Source organism: Dermacentor andersoni, chromosome 10 (genome assembly GCF_023375885.2).
Source record: "Dermacentor andersoni chromosome 10, qqDerAnde1_hic_scaffold, whole genome shotgun sequence".
In the NCBI taxonomy this organism is placed as follows: Eukaryota; Metazoa; Arthropoda; class Arachnida; order Ixodida; family Ixodidae; genus Dermacentor; species Dermacentor andersoni.
In genome coordinates, this window is record NC_092823.1 from 65,112,468 (window position 1) to 65,130,865 (window position 18,398).

The window sequence follows — 18,398 nt, forward strand, 5'->3', positions numbered from 1 at the left end:
TGTACCTTTGTTTCGAATTCTATGTCACCTCTGCGTCGTGTGCTAAACAGCGTCGCTGCTGATCCGCCTTCACAGAGTGGTACCTCTCATGATTTTTTTCTCCTAACGATAAAATGCGCTTTTGGCTACAGCTTTCTTTTTGCAGCTACTACAGTGGCTACAGGCTTCCAATAGGTTCAGCTGCAGCTAACACCAACTGCCATTTATGACTGTAGTCAGTTAAAAGTTGGCTTCGACGTACACATGCGCTATAGAGACTTTCTGCCAGCGCACTTCAATACTTTGAACCCACCACGCGTGCGATCTGGGTGACATTTTTCTGCATACTTCAAACAATATGAATCGTCTTTTCCTCGTTTAACCTCGCAACGTGACCGCAGCCTCCCTCGCCAACCTCAGAATTTCCGCCCTGCCTAACACTCACCCTCGCTAACCTGCCCGAAGGCGATCCTCGTCTCACCACGTGAGGGTGAGGGCAGATGAGGGTGAGAGAGGCCCTCGTTTGGGCGCCCACGTCTGATGACGACTGGTTAAGATTCGGGATGGTGTTTACGGTGGGCAGCTGCACCGGCCTCGCGTGCCCAATATATTGCCCGTGACCGTCCTGTAGCATCCCAAACTGTTCACAAAACGCTTTACGATCGCCACCTCCCAGATGCCCACTTCGATCCTGGCTCACAGATCCTCTTCTGGCGGCCTTCTCGTCGCGTGGGCTCTCTGCGAAAAGCTGCTGCCCCGTTCCGTTGGGCCCTGTCACGTGGTGCGCGAAGTGACCGACGTGACGCACGAGGTCTTGCCTCGTGGTTGCCCCACTGTGTGTGCGGCCCTGGTTACAGAACTTGCGCACATATCGAGGCTCGAGCCATGCCACTCGGACTAGCACTATACTCCTTAGGCAGCAGCAGGACGGCGCTTTTGCCCCAGGGGATTTGTTTTACAGTATGGTATGTGCCGGCAGCGCGAGAATGGAAGAAAACGAGGTCGACTTTCTTTCCGATACTGTGGTTAGGAGCCCTCGCTGTTTTCGATTAAACACCGGTGCCGATCCCGTACACGTCGCAATATCAATGTCATATTGCTTCGCCCTTCGAGCGAAACTGTATATAAAAACGAAGACTGTGCACATTTATGGACTTGTATTCGGGATTGTGCAACAAAGCTGCCACTGCTTTTTGGAATACACGTTTCACTTTCGCCCATGGCCAGTTATCGCGTCATCGATTGCATCACCCTCTCACTGCAACGACTTGAGAGGGCTGCTACCAAACCGCGGAAGAGCCAATACAAGAACGAAAGTACGCAACGCTATAGCCATGATCGTGGTTGTTATTGCGCAATTTTACAAAACGTGCTTCTTCGGCCCCCTAATTAAAGATACCCCCTCCCCCCCCCCCCCCCCCCCCCCCAAGAAAAGACTAAAACGAGTGTGATTATTGAACGCAAACGTCAGCGACCCTCAGGTAACGCGCAATGGCGCGCCAGCAGTAAGCGTTGAGCGCATCAATCTGCGTGAAGTCAGCGGGCCAGCAAACGACGGAGTGCCGAACAACGCCCGTGAGCAGCAAGTACTTCTCCCGCAGGCGGTGCTCGGCCGAAGCGACCTCAAGCCGTGCCTCGACGTCCGACAACCCGCTGGTTTCCGTCAGATGAGCGAGCAAGCAGGGTCTGTCGGAGAACAACTCGAAGCACTCCGCGCTGTGCCTGTCCTCGCGGCGCCGCAGAACGAACTCCACGGCGCGGTTCAGCGCGGATTTGTTCCTTCGCACCGACTCGAGAATCGGCGACGGGACGCACGCGTTGTCTCCCGCCCAGCACCTGAAGTTGACGACGATCCTGTTGGCCGACATTCCTCGCGCGATCGCCTCCATGAATCGTCGAGGGCAGTCGACGTGCAACCAGGCCGAGATATTCGTGATGGCGTCGTTGCGCGCCAACATGCCGCAGAACGCTGCCATCGTTTCTTCGGCGGCGACCACCCGGAGCGTTATGTCGAGCTCGGTTATGGCCGCGTTGACGGTCAGCGCGCGTAGGACGTCGTTCGCCGAATCCCCGTCCTCGATGTCGACGCGGAGGAACCCGATGGATCGATTCTTCTTCAGCGTCTCGCACAGAAGAGCGACCCTGGCGTCGGGCTCGTGTTTGACGTCGACGGTGAGGCTGTTCACCCGCTTGCTTGAGGCCAAGGCGTTGAAGAGAACGCGGACGCTGTCGATTGACAGCTGGCCAATGTCCGGCAGCCAGAGCTGCTCGGGGCTCTTGGGCGAAGACGCCAGCACCGGTGAGAGGATGCGGAGATAGGGTTCCGTCCAGGGCCCGAGTTGCACGCGGTCGTAACACTCGTCGGCAAGCAGCTGCCGTGCCAGGGACGTCCTGCGACAAGGACGGAACAGGTGGCGCGATGGTAAGCGTTCCACTCAACGCGTAACGAGAAAACCGCAAGCAAGGACAAGCAAGGAAGGAAAGACAAGGACGTGTTGTTCTATGCTTCGCCATAAATTTGCAAATGTAGAGCGTGTATATTTATCGCGGGTAAAATTATAACGTCTCATTGACAAAAAAAAAACACGCTCATCACGGATGATTTTCGGACATGGCTTAGTAGCTCAGGAAAATGCAAACGAGCACCTAAATTAAGTGTACGGACGCGAAGGTAAAACAAAATGGAACGTTTGCAGGAAGAAATGAGAATTAAATCTTTCTCACGCACCTTTCTTCTTCGGAACCCATGGCTCCCGGAAGCAGGAATTTCTTCAGACTCTTGTTAACCTCCAGCGCTTTGCAGAGAGCAGAAATGTCCCTCATGGAAATATTACCGCAGTATATGCGGAGAAACTGCAAGGTGCAATTTTCCGACAGAGCTTCCGACCACTGTTCCAGTCCTTCGCAGTTGTCGAGGAACACTACTCCCATATACAGCGCTCGGAGAGAAGCGTTCTTCCGCAGAGCAGACGCCACGGCTCGCATGCATCTGGTGTTGATGAACAGGCAGCAGTAGAGCAGGAGTTCCTTCAGGGTTCTGTTGGCCTGAAGGGCCCTGAACAGTTCCTCGATCGAACCGCGCGTCTCTACGTAGAGCGATAGCTTCGTCAAGGTGAAATTCGTTTCAAGAGCTTTAGCGATGACCGAAACTTCTCCGTGAAGGATCGGCTGGGCCGTGACTTCCTTCAGGCTGGTCGACGTACGCATGAGCCTCACCATCGCGTCCATGTCCGGCATTCTGCTCTTATTGTGGGGCGACTTGAGCGTGAGGAACTCGCAAGCGACGAGGCTCTCAACCATTCTCAGTCCGTCGCGTCTCTGCGGGCTGTGTTCGCAGATGTAGACCTTCTTCAGCGTGTGGCGGTTCCGCTCCAGAAGCGCGTCGATTTCGGCCGCGAAGTGCCGGTTGGTCTCGGAAGCGTCGATGAACAGCGTCTCGAGACCGACCACGGCGTCCACGCCTCGGAGGTACAGACGGGCGCCGGCGCTCTCGGTGATGTTCAGCGTGCGGAACCTGCGCCGAGACAGCGACGACGAGGACGACGGAGGGCGGACGTGGATCGGGAAGGATGGTTGGTCCGCGGGAGCGTTGTCGCGAACGAGGCAGATCACGTCCAGCTCCCGAATGCAGAGGTGTCGGCACAGGAGCCACGAAGTGAGAAGCGACGCTTCGCGAGCGACCGTCGCGGGGTCCCTGTCCGCCTCCACGTTGCACATGGCGCGCAGGAGCAGCGTCCCTGGACTTGTCTCGACGAGCTCGAAGGCGAGCGCGTGCATCAGTCGGTTCCACGGCGTAAGTTCGCCGCACAGCCAGCACGTCTCGTCGGAGTTCACCGCGCCGCACGGCCGGTCGAAATCCAGTTGTGTCTTCCACTCGTTGGTAGGAAAGACGTCGTAATCTTCGCTGTGTGACATTTTTTTGTTTAACCTCGGTCTTACCGCCACGTAGCTGCAATGGCCGACAAGCAATGCAATGCCGGTGTTAATGGCGATATGCGAGAACAAGGCACATGCCCACGATGGAGAGTGGGCCGAGAAATCGGGTAGCTGCCACCAATCAAAGAATGAAACGTAGTTAATCAGCGATGTTGGCCTTTTCGGACAGGGTAAGCAAACTTCACAGAATTTTAAAAATGCACAAAAAAGGCAGACACAAAAAGGGTTGGTCAGTTAGATTTGGTTTGGTTGGGTTTTCCTTATGCGACAGTTGACAGGTAATATGCGTAACAGCACCTGTCGACGGAGACACAATAGCGTACAACAGCAACACAACTGAAAATGTTTGAAAAATGAAAAAGCATTGAATCAATACAGCGACACCGCGTATTTGCACCGTCCAAACGAGTTATGTACGCGGCCTGTACCGCAGCAGAATTGCTCAGCGCTTCCCAAAGAACACTCGGCGCCCTGCGCGTGGCCTCCGAGATGCATGGCGCGTCCTTGCGCGCGAACGCTGAGAAACGCGTCATGCGGCCACCCGAACCCCTCTGTCACGCTTCTTTCTGAGAGTTACTTGGGGAGCAGAGCTGCGTTTCTGACTGAACGCGCCGCGCCGCTCGCGTCCCTATTCGCCAAATCTGGTCACATGAGCAAAAGGCCTTCTTCTGCCGTGATTACAACGCGGCAATTGCCATCTCTGTAACGCTTACTGTTTCATATGCGACACAGATTTCATGTAAGGAACCCACCCGAGCACACACTTTCGCATTTCTTCCATTTAAATAAATAATGTCAAAAACTCCCGAGAGTACTCCACCGGGGGACGAGCACCAACTTCGGCATGGCAAACTGTCATGCGGGAGCTTCAAATACTGTGCAGAGTCAGTACCATAGTAATTTTATTTGGAAATCTATCCTCGTTATCAACCATTGGGTACCTTATTCCCTGTGTACCCAAGGAGAAATCTTTCTTCACCCCAATCGCACGACTTGCTTTTCTCGTCCCTGATCCGTCTAGCTATCTCGAGACGTTTGGCGTGAGTGTCACGTGGCCGTCTCTCGCATTCTTCCCTCTCTTCGAGACGCTATTCTAGACTGCACCGCTTTCGGGACTGGCCCAAGTTTCCCAGTCATTTCTTCGTGGCCGCTAACGATACGTAGACGTCGTACGGCCTTGTGCGGCCACAATAATCGTCTCAAGCCGAACAGGTTACGACGTTTCTTCAACCGAGTACTAATGCCGTCGACATATTACCATGCACCCCATGACGTAGCCCCAGGTACATGCATTCGTGAAATAGTAGCAGATTACGTCACAACTACTTATCTCGCTTACGCCCGTCCAATACCAATGTAGAGCAACATTCAGCATGTCGTAAACTCGCGTCGAATGGTCGGAGTTGAACCCATGCATGCAGTTGCCGTCAGATACGATTGTCGTCACTGCCGTCGTCGTCTTGCTGTGGTCGTCAGTCAACTTCTCGCCTCACACAAAACACGTTGGTCCACCCTGTAACGCATAGCGGAACCTCGAACGATGCTGGATAACCTACTTCCTTCAAAATACTTCACATGATATCGATTTCCCCAGTGCAGGCGTGACATAATTTTCACTCCCAAGTGCTACAACTTCTGGAGGAGAGTCTCATGGAATACTGCGACGAGCGGGAAAGAATAACCAAGTGAATTCCATTCAGTCTTCATTTTTCTCTTGGACAGCGAAGGAGACAGGACTAAAAGCTCGTAAGCTTGACAGAGGTCCTGACCCTTTATCAACTTGGCAGTACAGTATACAAGCAGAGATTTTCAATTTTTCAAATAAACACTGAAACAAAATAACAAAACACTTTGTAAAAGAAATTCACTCTAAATGCCGCTTAAAAGACGGATGCACCGCATTTTGAACCCAGCCGACTCAGGGCTTGGATTAGCTGTTATCGAACTATTAAGTCAATAGCAATTAGCTTAGGTCAACTCTTAATTTTACCTGCTTGTCTCGAGCCAGGTGAAAAGTGAATGCTTTTGGTGAGACAGAAGTGAAGAGCCGGAAACTGGGCTTGCTGCGTCAGTCTTATATAACGACGACCGTAGTCGTCACCTCGCCGTCGTCGTCGGGCCAACTCCTCGTACTCAGACTCATGCTCTGCCTTCCCACCGCCAATGGTGCTCGAACACGCGTTCTTCGCCGATGTCCCATTGGGAGCTGCACGCTCCATCTACAGCGCTTTCGTGGAGCTCTGGTGCTTCGCATTATCCGCGGTGCATAGTGGCGTGCGCACATTCGTTCGAAAATTTCGAATACGAATCCAATAGCTTTAGGCCATTTGATTCGTATTCGGGTGGAGAATTCGCTATTCGAAATTATCGAATATTCGTTTCCTTCAAATGCTGGAGCCGCGAGGGAGGCACGGTGGCAGTGAGGATCGCTCCGAATGGTTCCGCTGTATGGGAGAGAGCTGCACTGTGGTTGCCGCACAAGGACAGCAGCTCCCTAGCGAACGCACTGACCAGAAAAACTTTTGCTCGATAACTCCCAGCCATTCAATACGAATGCCTCGAGTTTAGACAGCCCGTATGCTAAATTGTTCTTTCGATTTATTACTTGGCCCGTCTCATCAAAAGTACATCTGTTTAAGACTGTTCGCGGTGCTGTGGCATCATACTTCTCGCTTTCAATTAAGAAGACACTAACTGTACGTTCACCTGATGACGTGCTGTTCGCTAGTTTCATATTGCACAGTATATTGTGCAATATTGAAATCAAGCTAACGGACCTATAATTCTTCAGTTCGTTAATTTCCCTTCTTGTAGATTAGTGTGATGTTGCCATTCTTCGGATCCTGGGCTACAATTGAAGTATTTAGGGATTGATTATGACGGGTCTCAAGATTTTATAGTATAATATACCCTTCACGTATGACCAAATCGAGTGTTATTCCATTCCCAACTGTCGCTTTTCTTAGGGACATATCATGCAAAGCCCTTCCAACCTAGATACGCATGTAACTTCGTGGCTCTTGCAAAAGAACAATTCGGACAGGTAAAAGGAAGGTCGACAGACAGCACTACTAAGTACAGTAGAGCAAACAAAAAAGAGCAGTGAATGAAATTACTATTGGGTATTTTCACGGGCCTGACGAGATATTTTGATCTCGTGAATCACAATATACTACCTAAGACTCTTGACAAGTATGTTATTCGTTGTGCACCCTAGGTCTCATAAATACGCATTCCAGAAGCCATGAGCCGCGCGAAGTAATTAGTAGCACACAGTCTCCGCAGCTAATGATTGTCAGTGGAATTCCTCGCGTATTCATACGGGGTTTGTTTCCCCCTTACATCAATAATAATTGCCCAGCTACCTGGTAACCCTTAAACAGAAACCGATACAAATATTTTCTTAACAGCCGAAACGGAAGCTCTACTTTACCAGAGAGCTAATGATGTCCTACGAAATCTGGCCGAACCATCTCACAGTGATTGACAATCCCACCATGAAATCAGCGTGGAAGGAAGGACAGCAGTGGCGGGATGGGCAGCGGTGGGTACCTTGTCGAACGTCATGTGGCCACGCTGCGCACTTCGCAGCACCCCCCCCCCCCCCCCTATCCTATGGCGTTCGTCCCGGCCACGCCGACACATCACGGAGACGTCTTGCACACCGGCCTCCGCGAGGGTTCCGTCACCGCGTTAGTCGGTGCCACCCTCGGGCTTCGAGGCGCGCCTCTTCTTCTTGGCGCTGACGGACGACTTGCGCGGAAGGCTTCCGCGCTTGGCTTTGGCCGTGTGCGTAGGGTGTCCCTTGGCTTTGGCCGTGCGCGCAGGGCGGTCCTTGGCTTCGGCCGTGTTAGCTAGCTGGTCCTTGGCTTCGGCCGCGCGCGTAGGCTGGTCCTTGGCGACGGTCGTATTCGTGGGGTGCTCGTTGGCTTCGTCAGACGTGCTGGGCGACAGGCGCTCGTCGACGTTATCGGGAGACGTGAGCGCGGCGGCTCCTTCCACGTGCGACGGCGGCTCGCCGGCGATCTTGCTGGTCAGGCCCTCGGGCGACGAGAACAGCGACGCGCTGCGCTCCCTGAACTCGAAGAAGGAGGCGCCGCGCTGTCGCCCCGGGCCGCGGCCGAAGCAGCCGCACACGTCGAGGCTGTCCGGCAGCCAGCCGCGGCCGAAGCAGACCTGCGCCACGTGGGACGCGATCATCGTCGTCGACAGGTTCGTCAGCATGCACAGCGTGCGGAAGGGAAAGCGCTGCTCGTCCCTGGCGCCGTCGTACATCGGCAGCTGCAGCACCACCGGGATGCCCAGCGAGCGCTCTCCGCACAGGGCGCGCAGCACGGCACCCACTGTGAATCCTGCACGAGGTGCAACGGCAGCGAATCGCGCAGCACCCCAGTGTTTTGCATAACGGAGTGCCTTCGCCTGGTCGAACGGGCCGATCTTAGAGAGACGTGCAAATAGTGAACTGGGTCGATCCCGGAGGCAGTGCGAGATCCCGTGGGTCACGTGGTTCGCGCTGTCCGCGTCTGCCCGGGCACGCACGTGCTACGTAACGCGGTGAACTTGCCGAACAGCTTACAGACGCTAAATTAGTTAAGTGTCCGACGGGGCCATCTGCTTTCAGCCCCCAATTGATTCCTTTTGTTAAAAAAATGCAAAAAGTGACTTCGAAACAGGTTTATGAAGACTCGGTAGAAAAGGCGTAAAACATCGCCCGGCCACCTTGACTGTACTTCAATAGAGTATAATTAAAGTCTGTGCAAGAATTTCGCATTTCAAAACATTCATGACTATGAAGGAGAAAGCTCGGAATAAAGTTACGTAACATTGACGCAATTATCCTCAAGTCCCGCGTAGTTCGTGAATGAACGGGCGCGTACTTCTTCCTGCGTGAAAAGGGCTGTGGTGGCGGACTTTTGACGCCATTCCGCGGAAGAAGGTCGACCTCTGCTTCGCTGCTCACCGGCAAACGCGCCGTACGAGTTGGTCAACTTGTTGAGGTAGAAGAGGGACAGCAGCTGCGGAAAGAGGAGCACGAAGACGACGTCCGAAGCGGCTATCCGCAGGTCAGTGACCGAGGTGACCGAGAGCGCGAGGAACGCCGACAGGCCGCCCAGGAGGCATACCATGGAGCGCAGCACCACGGAGATCTCCACGTCGGTCGCCTACGCGTGCGCGCAGCCCCTCTACGTCGTGAACGCTTCTCGACGTGACATTCGTGTGCAGTGACTTGCAGTTGACCTTAAAAACTTGAAAGAGCACTGACACGACATTTACCACGACTTCTCATTTTGCGTTTTCAATAAAGGTCCTCGACCCGGACCGTTAGAAAAAAGTACTCGCAAAGCTTCAGAGCACCCTAAATATTTCACAGTGATGGGTTCTCTGCGAAGCAGTTTCGTTTTTGTTTCCTCTGAGGTGTATGTGTCACGACGTCATGACAAACGAGGGGGGTCACGTGGCAGCAAAACATTTTGACGTTTTGGCACTCGCTGCTGATCGATCGGTCGTCTGCAGCTATGCTGCTAGCAGACGACCGAGTGAGCTTTCACCTTCACATGGGAAACGAAAAAAAAAAAAAGTTAGCTTTAGAATAGGGAGGCGCAAGCGCTGGAGCCAGTTAGCGCTTGGGGCCATGGTACTGCGCATGTGCAGACTCCTACGTAAGGGTCTGCGCATGCGCAGTACCGTGGCCCCAAGCGCTAGCGGGCCCCAAGGCTTGCGTCCCCCTAATCTAAAGCTCTCTATTAGTGCACTGGGACACTGCAGTATACGTATTTTCTAAGCTTTCAAAGTGTAACATTTTCAATTAACGCAAAATAAGAAAAGTTGAAAGTATTATTGCCAGCAGTCGTTTAAATAGGGTTTTTGCTCTCACCGCTGATTTGTTTTATTTCTCTACTTTCTTGATAAAATTTCGCGCGAAGCCCGCCTCTGGTGGTCCCGGTCATTCATTCAACACTTCTTCCGCTGATTACTACTTGATTTGTCAAGAATACAAGACGAAGTTCCCATCGCCTGCGCCGCTAGCGATAAGTTGTACTCGAGGACATGGTGGCCGTGACGTCACCAACTGTTTCCGGCTATGTTAGTACACGGCAAGACATGGCCATCGAGATTTGCTTACCATCGCCGGCAGATACAATTCGTACACCACAACTGGCGCAGGCGAATGACACTGCATTATTTTTCCTGGCAAGCCAGGCAAGTACCAGCGCAAAGTATTATATTGAAATATTCGGAAGGTCCTTGCGGCGAAGTTTGAGCAAAATGCAAAACTGATACAATACACATACCAGTACAGGTCAAGTACTAGAAACCAGTACAGGTTCAATAAGGAGATGGGAACGTATTGGTGGATGGGGATGCATAAAAACAGTATACCACTAAAGGATGCCGCCTTGAAGTTCACAGGAATGCTCGCATTCACGTCATTGATTTCCAGAACAGCTTCTCGGGGCCTCTTAATCGTCTTTCAATAAAGATTAGACTTTTAGTTTATAAGCGAGCGAGCACTAAACCTAAATGCCTTGAGAAGTTTTCTTGCATAAAGGCGGCCGAGATGTGCGACGAAGCGAGGAAATCTACGACGTCACACTCACAATATCGGCGACCCGTTTGAGCTTAATATTCAAGACAATGAATTATAGCCTTATTATATATTTTTTTCGTTGAAATAGCAATACTTCTTGTCTCGAGAAATTTCAGACGGAGCTTTAAATGAATAACAGGCCGGTCCATTTAATTGTCTCCGCGCCCTTTGAGTTCCCTTTTCGTGCGTGCGTGCGCGTGTTTACATGTTCAACCGGAGGTTTGAGCGGCGTAATAAGTAACCGACCAACCCAGGTAGCCTATTCTGCTTATTGTGTAAGTATGTTGGGGCTCTTTCTTTCTAGAGCGCCGTTCTTACTTTTAAAGGATTGTATAACCATTAGCGGACATTTTTCGAGCAATATATGCAACGCAATACTCCTAAGGTGTGGGAGTGTTGGGAGTACGGGGCAGAAACCTGGAGGCTTACGAAAACGGTACCAAGAATGATGGGTGTAACGTTAAGGGATAAGAAAAGAGCAGATTGGGCGAGAGAACACACGCGAGTTAATGACATCTTAGTTGAAATCAAGAAAAAGAAATGGGCATGGCCAGGACATGTAATGAGGAGGGAAAATAACCGATGGTCATTAAGGGTTACGGACTGGATTCCAAGGGAAGGGAAGCGTAGCAGGGGGCGGCAGGAAGTTAGGTGGGCGGATGATATTAAGAAGTTTGCAGGGACGACATGGCCACAATTAGTACATGACCGGGGTTGTTGGAGAAGTATGGGAGAGGCCTTTGCCCTGCAGTGGGCGTAACCAGGCTGATGATGATGATGATGACTCCCAAGGTTTGCATGTATTTTCTGAACATGGCGCATGACACGCAATGGCTGGCTAATCCCTTATGGAAGTTCGCAGAGAGCATATACAAGTCAGCGACGAGAATCAAGAACGCAAACATTTTACCTGTTGATAGCAATCACATGGCAGGCGGCTACCAGAATGTTCTGGAGCCGTTGTTTGGAATTCCACACCCGACAACATCGAACTTTCACACGTTGCAGTCTCTGGAGAACTTTTGCACCAGTTTCCAGCTACGTTTACGAAATTGCACGTAACATATTCTTCGCTTTAGATGCTTCAGCAGATGCCGATTACGGAGGTGCTATATCCTTTATTTTGTTCACTGTTACGTACTTCTAAACGATGTGTTTTAATTGTCATAACTTGCCGAATTTCGGCAATTTTCGGAAAAAGCTTCGAGGCTCTAGTCAAAATTTTGCTCCTGCACTAGGTAGAATTTCCTTTTCTCCTTCGCATATTTATGTCAAATTGGTCTAGCGGTTGTGTATTGAGAGCATTTCGGCGTGTCACGCGTATATAAATAAAAAAATACTGCTTGCGATGCCTTTCAGCTGTCATGGCGATAAATTTGTGAGGGCATCCCAACCAGGAAAGTAAGCGAAAGAACTATTGAAAAGTTGAAGATAAGGAAGCATATTTCTCTAGTTGAGCTTGACACGAACCTAGAAAGGAAACCCACACAGCTTTTTCAGAAACCAGAGCGGCCACCCCGGAAATCCGTTAGCCATGAGTCCGATCGCAAGACCAGGTGGAATTTTTCTTCAACTGCGGAGCCTTTCGTAAAACGCAGGTTCACTTTGTAAGTGGGTGTTAATGTCTGGTTTATGGCCTTTTTTTTTGCTTTCATAGACCTTTCTCCACCATGAAGGATTCCGCGGCATTGATTTGCCATGAGAGATCTGCCTTGATGCGTAACCTTGTTACCATTTTGTGGCTCACCGGGATGCATGAGCGGCAGCAGCAAAGCTGATAGCGACATTTCGTGGTGCAGGGTACCTTAAAAAAACTCGAATATAATACGAACCTAGTTTCTGACATACCGAAAACCAATCAAGAGAAGTTTCGTCCACGTATAATACACGACTGGGGCAAAAACTCAATGAACCACTCACGAATGAATCACGCCGCGAACTGCACATGCCTCCCGTCGGCGCAGCTAAAGTTGTCTTCGCAACTAAAAACTGTCTTTGCAGCTAAAATCATCTTCATCTTTAAGGCAGCCGAGCACTGCTTTCGCGTTCGTGACATTTTGCTGCTTCAGTGTGAAGAGAAACAAATGCAGTTTCCCGATAGCGTGCCCGTCACGTGGTTAGCACGCTAGTCCGTGTGCTGCCGAGGAGCTCACATGCTTGCTACGTCAGCACGTTATGGCGACCAAACCCGCGCCGTCCCTAGATGGCGTCCCTGTACTCTAGAGGACGAAGAGGATGACGGTAGCCAGGCACAATACCGAAACGAAAACACTGAGCTCGACTTCTCGCTGAAATTTTGGTTTGGACCCGCGTGTATACGAGGCGGAAATTTGGGATGCTAAACATTGGAAAATGTCCTCGTAATTTATGCGGGTTTTTACGGTGAATGGACACACAAAGCTAATACTGGAGTGTTTCACCATCTAATACTACGGGAATAAAGAGCTCGTAAGGGTTATGATCATTAACACGCCCTCTTTTTCATTATTTTCCACCGACGAACAAGCTCACGCGACACAAAAGACATTTCAAACCCATTGCAGTTGGAAAAAGGGTCACAAGATGTCGCCACCAGCTATTGCTTCTGCAGTGCACGGCTGCGGCGCCGCAACCGTGGTCCGCATAGGCAAAAGCTGGTAGCGGCATCTTGCGAAGCTTTTGTCCAACTGCAATGAGTGTGAAGCGTGTTGGCGTCACCCGGTTAATGTAACTGGGTGATCCACAAAACGGTGACAGGTTTACGGACAAGATAAGGCTTTGGTACCGAGATGTGCACGACACTCACGGTGGGTCTGATGACGAATTGGTAGATGTTGCGGGTGACGAGAGTGGCAGCGCTGAGCACCGACGAGTCCACCGAGGACATGATGGAGCCTATGAGGGCGTTCAGGCCAAACACCGACACCATGCCTGGGCACAGCCATTGCATCGCGAGCGCCAACACCTGCACGTGCTCGTTCTCGCGCAGATTGTACGGCCCGTCGTAGCCGGCTGCCGTGAAGTCTGCGCATGGCCGAGGAACAGGATGGGCGCCACGCTCTCTCAAAAGCACACGAGTGTCGTTATTCACTGCGCCTCTCTTGGGACAGCGATTGCGTAGAACAAGGCGATTGTTGGGGTGTGTTTCGCACTTGCACGCTCCAGAGAGTATGCTGACACATAGTTTCGAAGTTGTAAAACTGCCTCTCACACGCCTGTCCCTGTAGAAGATGCCGCTTGATATCAGTGAAAGAGGCGTGGCAGTGCAGGCCTTCGACACGTCTTTCCCAATCACAAACTGGGTTCGCGTGTCCTTGTACTATCGTCATTTTCGCAGCCGGACAACACAGTGCTGCCTAAAAGCAAACTGCAGCAGAATTCTGGACCGCGTAGGAAATCCTTGTATAATATAGTCCGGCTATAAAGCATTCTCCCTGCAGAAATTTCGTATTTTCAAGGATGAGTGCATACCTGGCGACAAGATCGCAAGTGTTCGTCGACCACCCTGCGGTCAGATACACGGACGCAGTGGAATACGAGCGACAGGGAATGCCAGCTATCGCGGTGTTACAGACCGCAGGCGCTGAATATCCATAGAGGTGTGCCGTCGACACGGCATCCGGAAGAACATACAGCTTGGCAGAAGCACAAGAGGCAGCCACTGCCCTAGCCGCCATTCACAGCGGCCCGAACACCACGATCACGGAGTCTCCAGCGGCGTGCGCTGCTTACAGAGTCGGATGCGTATCACAGACGACGCGCCGCGGCTACTGACGACACAATGAGACAACCTTTACTATGTGCAGCTGGTTCGGACACCCGGCCATGAACACGTGCCCGAAAATCAAGAAGCCCAAGCTGTAGCTCGAACAAGTACCCTCCGAACAGGGCGGCAAAAGGTCCACTGGCGCAGGGGAACGGTAGCGGCCATCCGCTGTCCAAATACGCAGAAATCATGCAAACTGCCGTTTAGGGAAAAGACGGACGCCCCCGCCCCACAAGAAGATAACCAGAGGGGAAGCTGTCGTCTGGCGGCAACTAGCGACAAACGCGTACAATCACCTAAGCCTACCGCACTATTAGATACCCCACTCAGTGCAAAAATGAATGCGCTTTTTGCGACGAATGTGCTAAACCATATAACACAAGCCCCGGGGGTGTCAGCATAATCTTGCGGTTCTCACCAGTCCCAATCGGAGGCGGCGCTGCTCAGCTCTAAGCCGGACGACCAGCGACAAGCTGGGGACCGGGTTCCCTCGGCAGCCAAGGCCACTGGAGCCCTGGAGAAGCGCTTCTCTTCTAGGACAAGGTAGAGCGAACGAACAGGACGAATAGAAAACCACACAGGACGAGCACTGAACGTCAACTATATTAAACTCAAGGAAAACGCTTCTTTAAATGCGAACAAGATTACGCAAGGTCAGTTACCACACTACATGAAGACATAACAAGAAAGGAAACGAAACAAACCTCGAAGATAACAAAGGCTTAATAAGGCATAGGAAAATCTATACGTTGAAACCAGGTACAAATCGAGGCACATTAGTTGGCGACCGTTAGCCGAAAGTTACGCGCGTGCATGCCTAGCCCTTCTGTAACAAGGTTACTTCACTTTCTAAATGTGATAGTGACGCCTCGCTGACGCACATGATCAGTACCTCCGATTGACCGTCGCTTTCAAGTATGAAGGAGACAGATATGGCAATGCCATCCGCCTCAAAGTATAGTCCTAAGCCACCCATGAAGCTTGCACATGCAGGGTACTCGGAATTATAAAGCATCGCCGATGAATATTGCTTACCGCGGCCACCGGGCGAGAAGCTTCGAGTTTGGCGCAGCTTAGTGTACAGCTCTCATTCTCTTACCACGCCCTCATATATGAACAAACGGCATCAAAACGTGAAATCCAACGCGCAGGTTGCTATTTCACGCGCCCATCATCCCTATAGTCAGTGCACGTGTCAAGGATACAAGAGAAGCTCCTTTCGAAAGAGCGCAATACGCCGTGCCTTCTCCCTCCGCGCATCAGACAAAGTAGTCCCCAGTTTCCGCGGTGTTTCCTCAATAATAGGGACATCGCGGCCGCCGGCCACAGTGCGAGCAGCGTACGTCTAAAACCCTTTAAACTTCGTAAAGTAGCGACACTCTCCTCCTCCGCCTTCACTCCTTCTCGTTTCTCCTCTCTTTCACGCTCCCTCCTCGACCGTGGCGCTGCCTACATTGCTCGAGCGTAGCAACGGCACCAACATGCGCTCCTCGCCACTCCGTAGACGCTTCTTGGGCAAAAATGTCGCTGCTGCACAGCGCGAGGGCCCACGTGATGCTATGAGGCCAATAGCGACGCGGCGTAGGCCTCGACCAGAGCGCGCGAGGAGGAGGCGGCATTCTTCAAAGCGTGGCACTACTTTACGAAGTTTAAGGGGCTTTACGTACGTCGCAAGGCGTTGGGAAGAAAAAGACAGCTTGTTGCAACAACACGTCTAACATTAAAAGACATTAGAACAAGGCGTGCGCAACCTTACCTCCCATGCAACGGTTCTTCGCAAGAATGCTGCTTAGCGTGCCACTACCGTAAATATCGATCTCCGTATACGAAATTCTCCCTTGTGAATATGTGAGCACGACGACAAAGTGGATCAATCGCAGCTTACTTGCGTTTTTTGCGATGCCGCCGATGACGATGGCCGGAACGCTGACAGCGAGGCAGCCGAGCGCAGTCATGAAGGACAGTATCTTGGCGTCGAACACCGTCTTGCTGGCGAGCACACGCTGGAAGTACGCCTGCGCATGCGCAAGCCGTCGGCGTCAACGTTCTTTAGCAGAAGGACGCTCTATACTCGTCGCGTGGCTCCACGAAGCATGCCTGTCGATGCGAACCATCCCCCGTGCCAGATATTTTTAAGTAAGCCCCAATCTTGCCACGTCGATTTCTGAAGCACCGATAGGAGGATAACAGTGGTTGTGCAGCGATCTTGCCCTCTGCAGGACGTGCTAGGACGTTCATATTTATCGCCGCAGCATCACCGACGCCTGCCGCTATGTATGCGAATAAAATGAGAGGTCCTTCTATAGCGCAGCTATTATGCGCCAGTTAATGCGGTGAGAGTCGGCGGCGTAACCGAACGAACGAGCACAGCGAAAGATGAAAGACAGATGAACAAAATTCGGGATAATTATGAGCGATCGCGGAAGTAGCGCAGTGACGGTGCATTGCGTCCCTCGATTTTCTTTTCACCCACTAGTTAGGTTGTGCGTTGTGGCGCTGCTGTCAACAAAAAAAAAGTTTAATTCTTGGGTTTTACATGACAAAGCCACGTGTCACAGCCGCTACCCCCTTCCTCTTTCTCTTATAGCTTGTAATAGTAATGCTTATGAGATACGCCGCTGTGAGGTGCCCCGGACTAAATTCGAGCTCCCGCAACAGCACGTCGTGGCATCGGGGATTTTCAGGGTCTATCAAACCGAATAATTACTTACCTGCTAAAGAAGGCCTTTAAGTGAGCTTTAAGCCTGCCGCTTAAGTGACATTCGGGACGTGAACTACAATAGGGAAAAGTTTACTGTCGCATAAATGAGTGTCCTTTTTTTTCTTTGCGTCCTAAACTTCGACAAAAAAGAATGAACCAACTAGTCCAGCAACAAGTAGAGGCATACGTCAAAGAAGGTTTGCATTGCGTTCTGGGGATAGCGTAGCAAGCTTGTGCGACTTGCGCCCAAATGGCCCACACGTAAGATTTTGCGCTTTCGATATCCAGAGTACGAAGTGTCGGCGCTCCAATTACGGCACGACACTAACAAACAAAAAAAGTTTCGCGTTCAATTTTTCCCCGCAGAAAAAAGCGACCATTTTAAGCGAAATTATTCGAAATAAAATTTTTAGGGCACTTTGCCAAGTTTAAGCTGGTATAGGGCTACTTCTTAAGTGCGCCTTCCACATTTCCCTCTCCCTTACGATGCGTCCTACGTAGGTCAGGCTTTCTCTGAAAAGGCGAGAAGGTCTGCGCCTGTGCGAAGTAAGATAACTGCACCTCGCAGCTCGGCATAATGCCCCGCCTCTTTTGATCGACCAATCACCAGCTGCGTAAATTGAACGAACGTGGCGTCATCCGAAGAAACCTTCGCGGCACAGCACGGTCGTGTCTCACGTGACTGCCTGACGTTCAATAGCCATTATTTTCCTTTCACCAACGACCCATGTCGTTCGATTCGTCACACACAAGAGCGTACACCCTCGAGCAAAAGTATACGGACCAGGGATTGAGCGATAAAGCTCGTTTTCTCCTCTGTCCGCGAATGCAACTTGAAATTAAATACTGCACTCCGAACTTTCCATTCCGAGTTTTCTAGTGCACTCGTCAGTTTCCGTTTATGCGCGTTAATTGCGACGAAAATTCTGTTTTTTCGACGACCCTGTGGCCCGTATACTTTTGCTCAAGGGTGTACACCCGGCCACAAAATATTACGGACCATGAAATCTGACAAAGAGCTGAATATCCCCGTAACCTCACAACGCAGCCTGGTATTTGCATCTAGGACGTCGACTAGAATATGCTAACAACATTGCCGCATACAATTTTAGTGGTTATTGCTACAGGCTGGTCGGGAATTGAGCGTTTCCTGAGAGTCTGTGGTCCGTAAACTTTTGTGGCCGGGTGTACATCCTTTCGTATCCAGCTCTTCACAGTGGAGTGCCGATTGTCGTCGGGGCGTTCCGAGAAGGGACACCGCACCTGCCACGGTATGCCACCGCACACGGCCATGAGGAACTGGTCGATCATCTGCAGAAATCCCGTGCCCCGTGCCGGTCCCTGCCACTGATTCAAGGGTGGACCCACGAGGCCGGCCGCTTTGCTCATGGCGCAGTAAGCCACGCAAGTCCACTGCGCAGATCAGAGTAGCTCAACACCTTTCTGTG

The 18,398-nt window shown here is 51.4% G+C and overlaps 2 protein-coding genes across 2 annotated transcripts; both read right to left on the bottom strand.

Moving 5' to 3' along the window:
• Positions 1 to 1,417: 1,417 nt before the first annotated feature.
• LOC126543916 (uncharacterized) lies at positions 1,418 to 4,400 on the bottom strand. Its single transcript, XM_050191057.3, has 2 exons — positions 2,708 to 4,400; positions 1,418 to 2,370 (listed from the first exon to the last, which is right to left on the bottom strand). The coding sequence occupies exons 1-2, from the start codon at positions 3,892 to 3,894 to the stop codon at positions 1,431 to 1,433; spliced, it is 2,127 nt and encodes a 708-aa protein (XP_050047014.2). The 5' UTR covers positions 3,895 to 4,400; the 3' UTR covers positions 1,418 to 1,430.
• A 1,323-nt stretch (positions 4,401 to 5,723) lies between these two features.
• Positions 5,724 to 18,358, bottom strand: LOC126543918 (high-affinity choline transporter 1-like). Its single transcript, XM_055078461.2, has 5 exons — positions 18,214 to 18,358; positions 16,135 to 16,264; positions 13,290 to 13,507; positions 8,876 to 9,077; positions 5,724 to 8,267 (listed from the first exon to the last, which is right to left on the bottom strand). The coding sequence occupies exons 1-5, from the start codon at positions 18,337 to 18,339 to the stop codon at positions 7,609 to 7,611; spliced, it is 1,335 nt and encodes a 444-aa protein (XP_054934436.2). The 5' UTR covers positions 18,340 to 18,358; the 3' UTR covers positions 5,724 to 7,608.
• Positions 18,359 to 18,398: the final 40 nt, after the last annotated feature.

Excerpts from the sequence above, each read along its gene's own strand:
- LOC126543916 (XM_050191057.3), bottom strand. The coding sequence starts at position 3,894 with ATGTCACACAGCGAAGATTACGACGTCTTTCCTACCAACGAGTGGAAG. Across the intron at positions 2,371-2,707 it reads ATGGGTTCCGAAGAAGAAAG|GACGTCCCTGGCACGGCAGC; the intron begins GTGCGTGAGAAA and ends TCCTTGTCGCAG.
- LOC126543918 (XM_055078461.2), bottom strand. The coding sequence starts at position 18,339 with ATGAGCAAAGCGGCCGGCCTCGTGGGTCCACCCTTGAATCAGTGGCAG. Across the intron at positions 9,078-13,289 it reads AATTCGTCATCAGACCCACC|GCGACCGACGTGGAGATCTC; the intron begins GTGAGTGTCGTG and ends GCGCACGCGTAG. Across the intron at positions 8,268-8,875 it reads CTCGTACGGCGCGTTTGCCG|GATTCACAGTGGGTGCCGTG; the intron begins GTGAGCAGCGAA and ends CACCTCGTGCAG.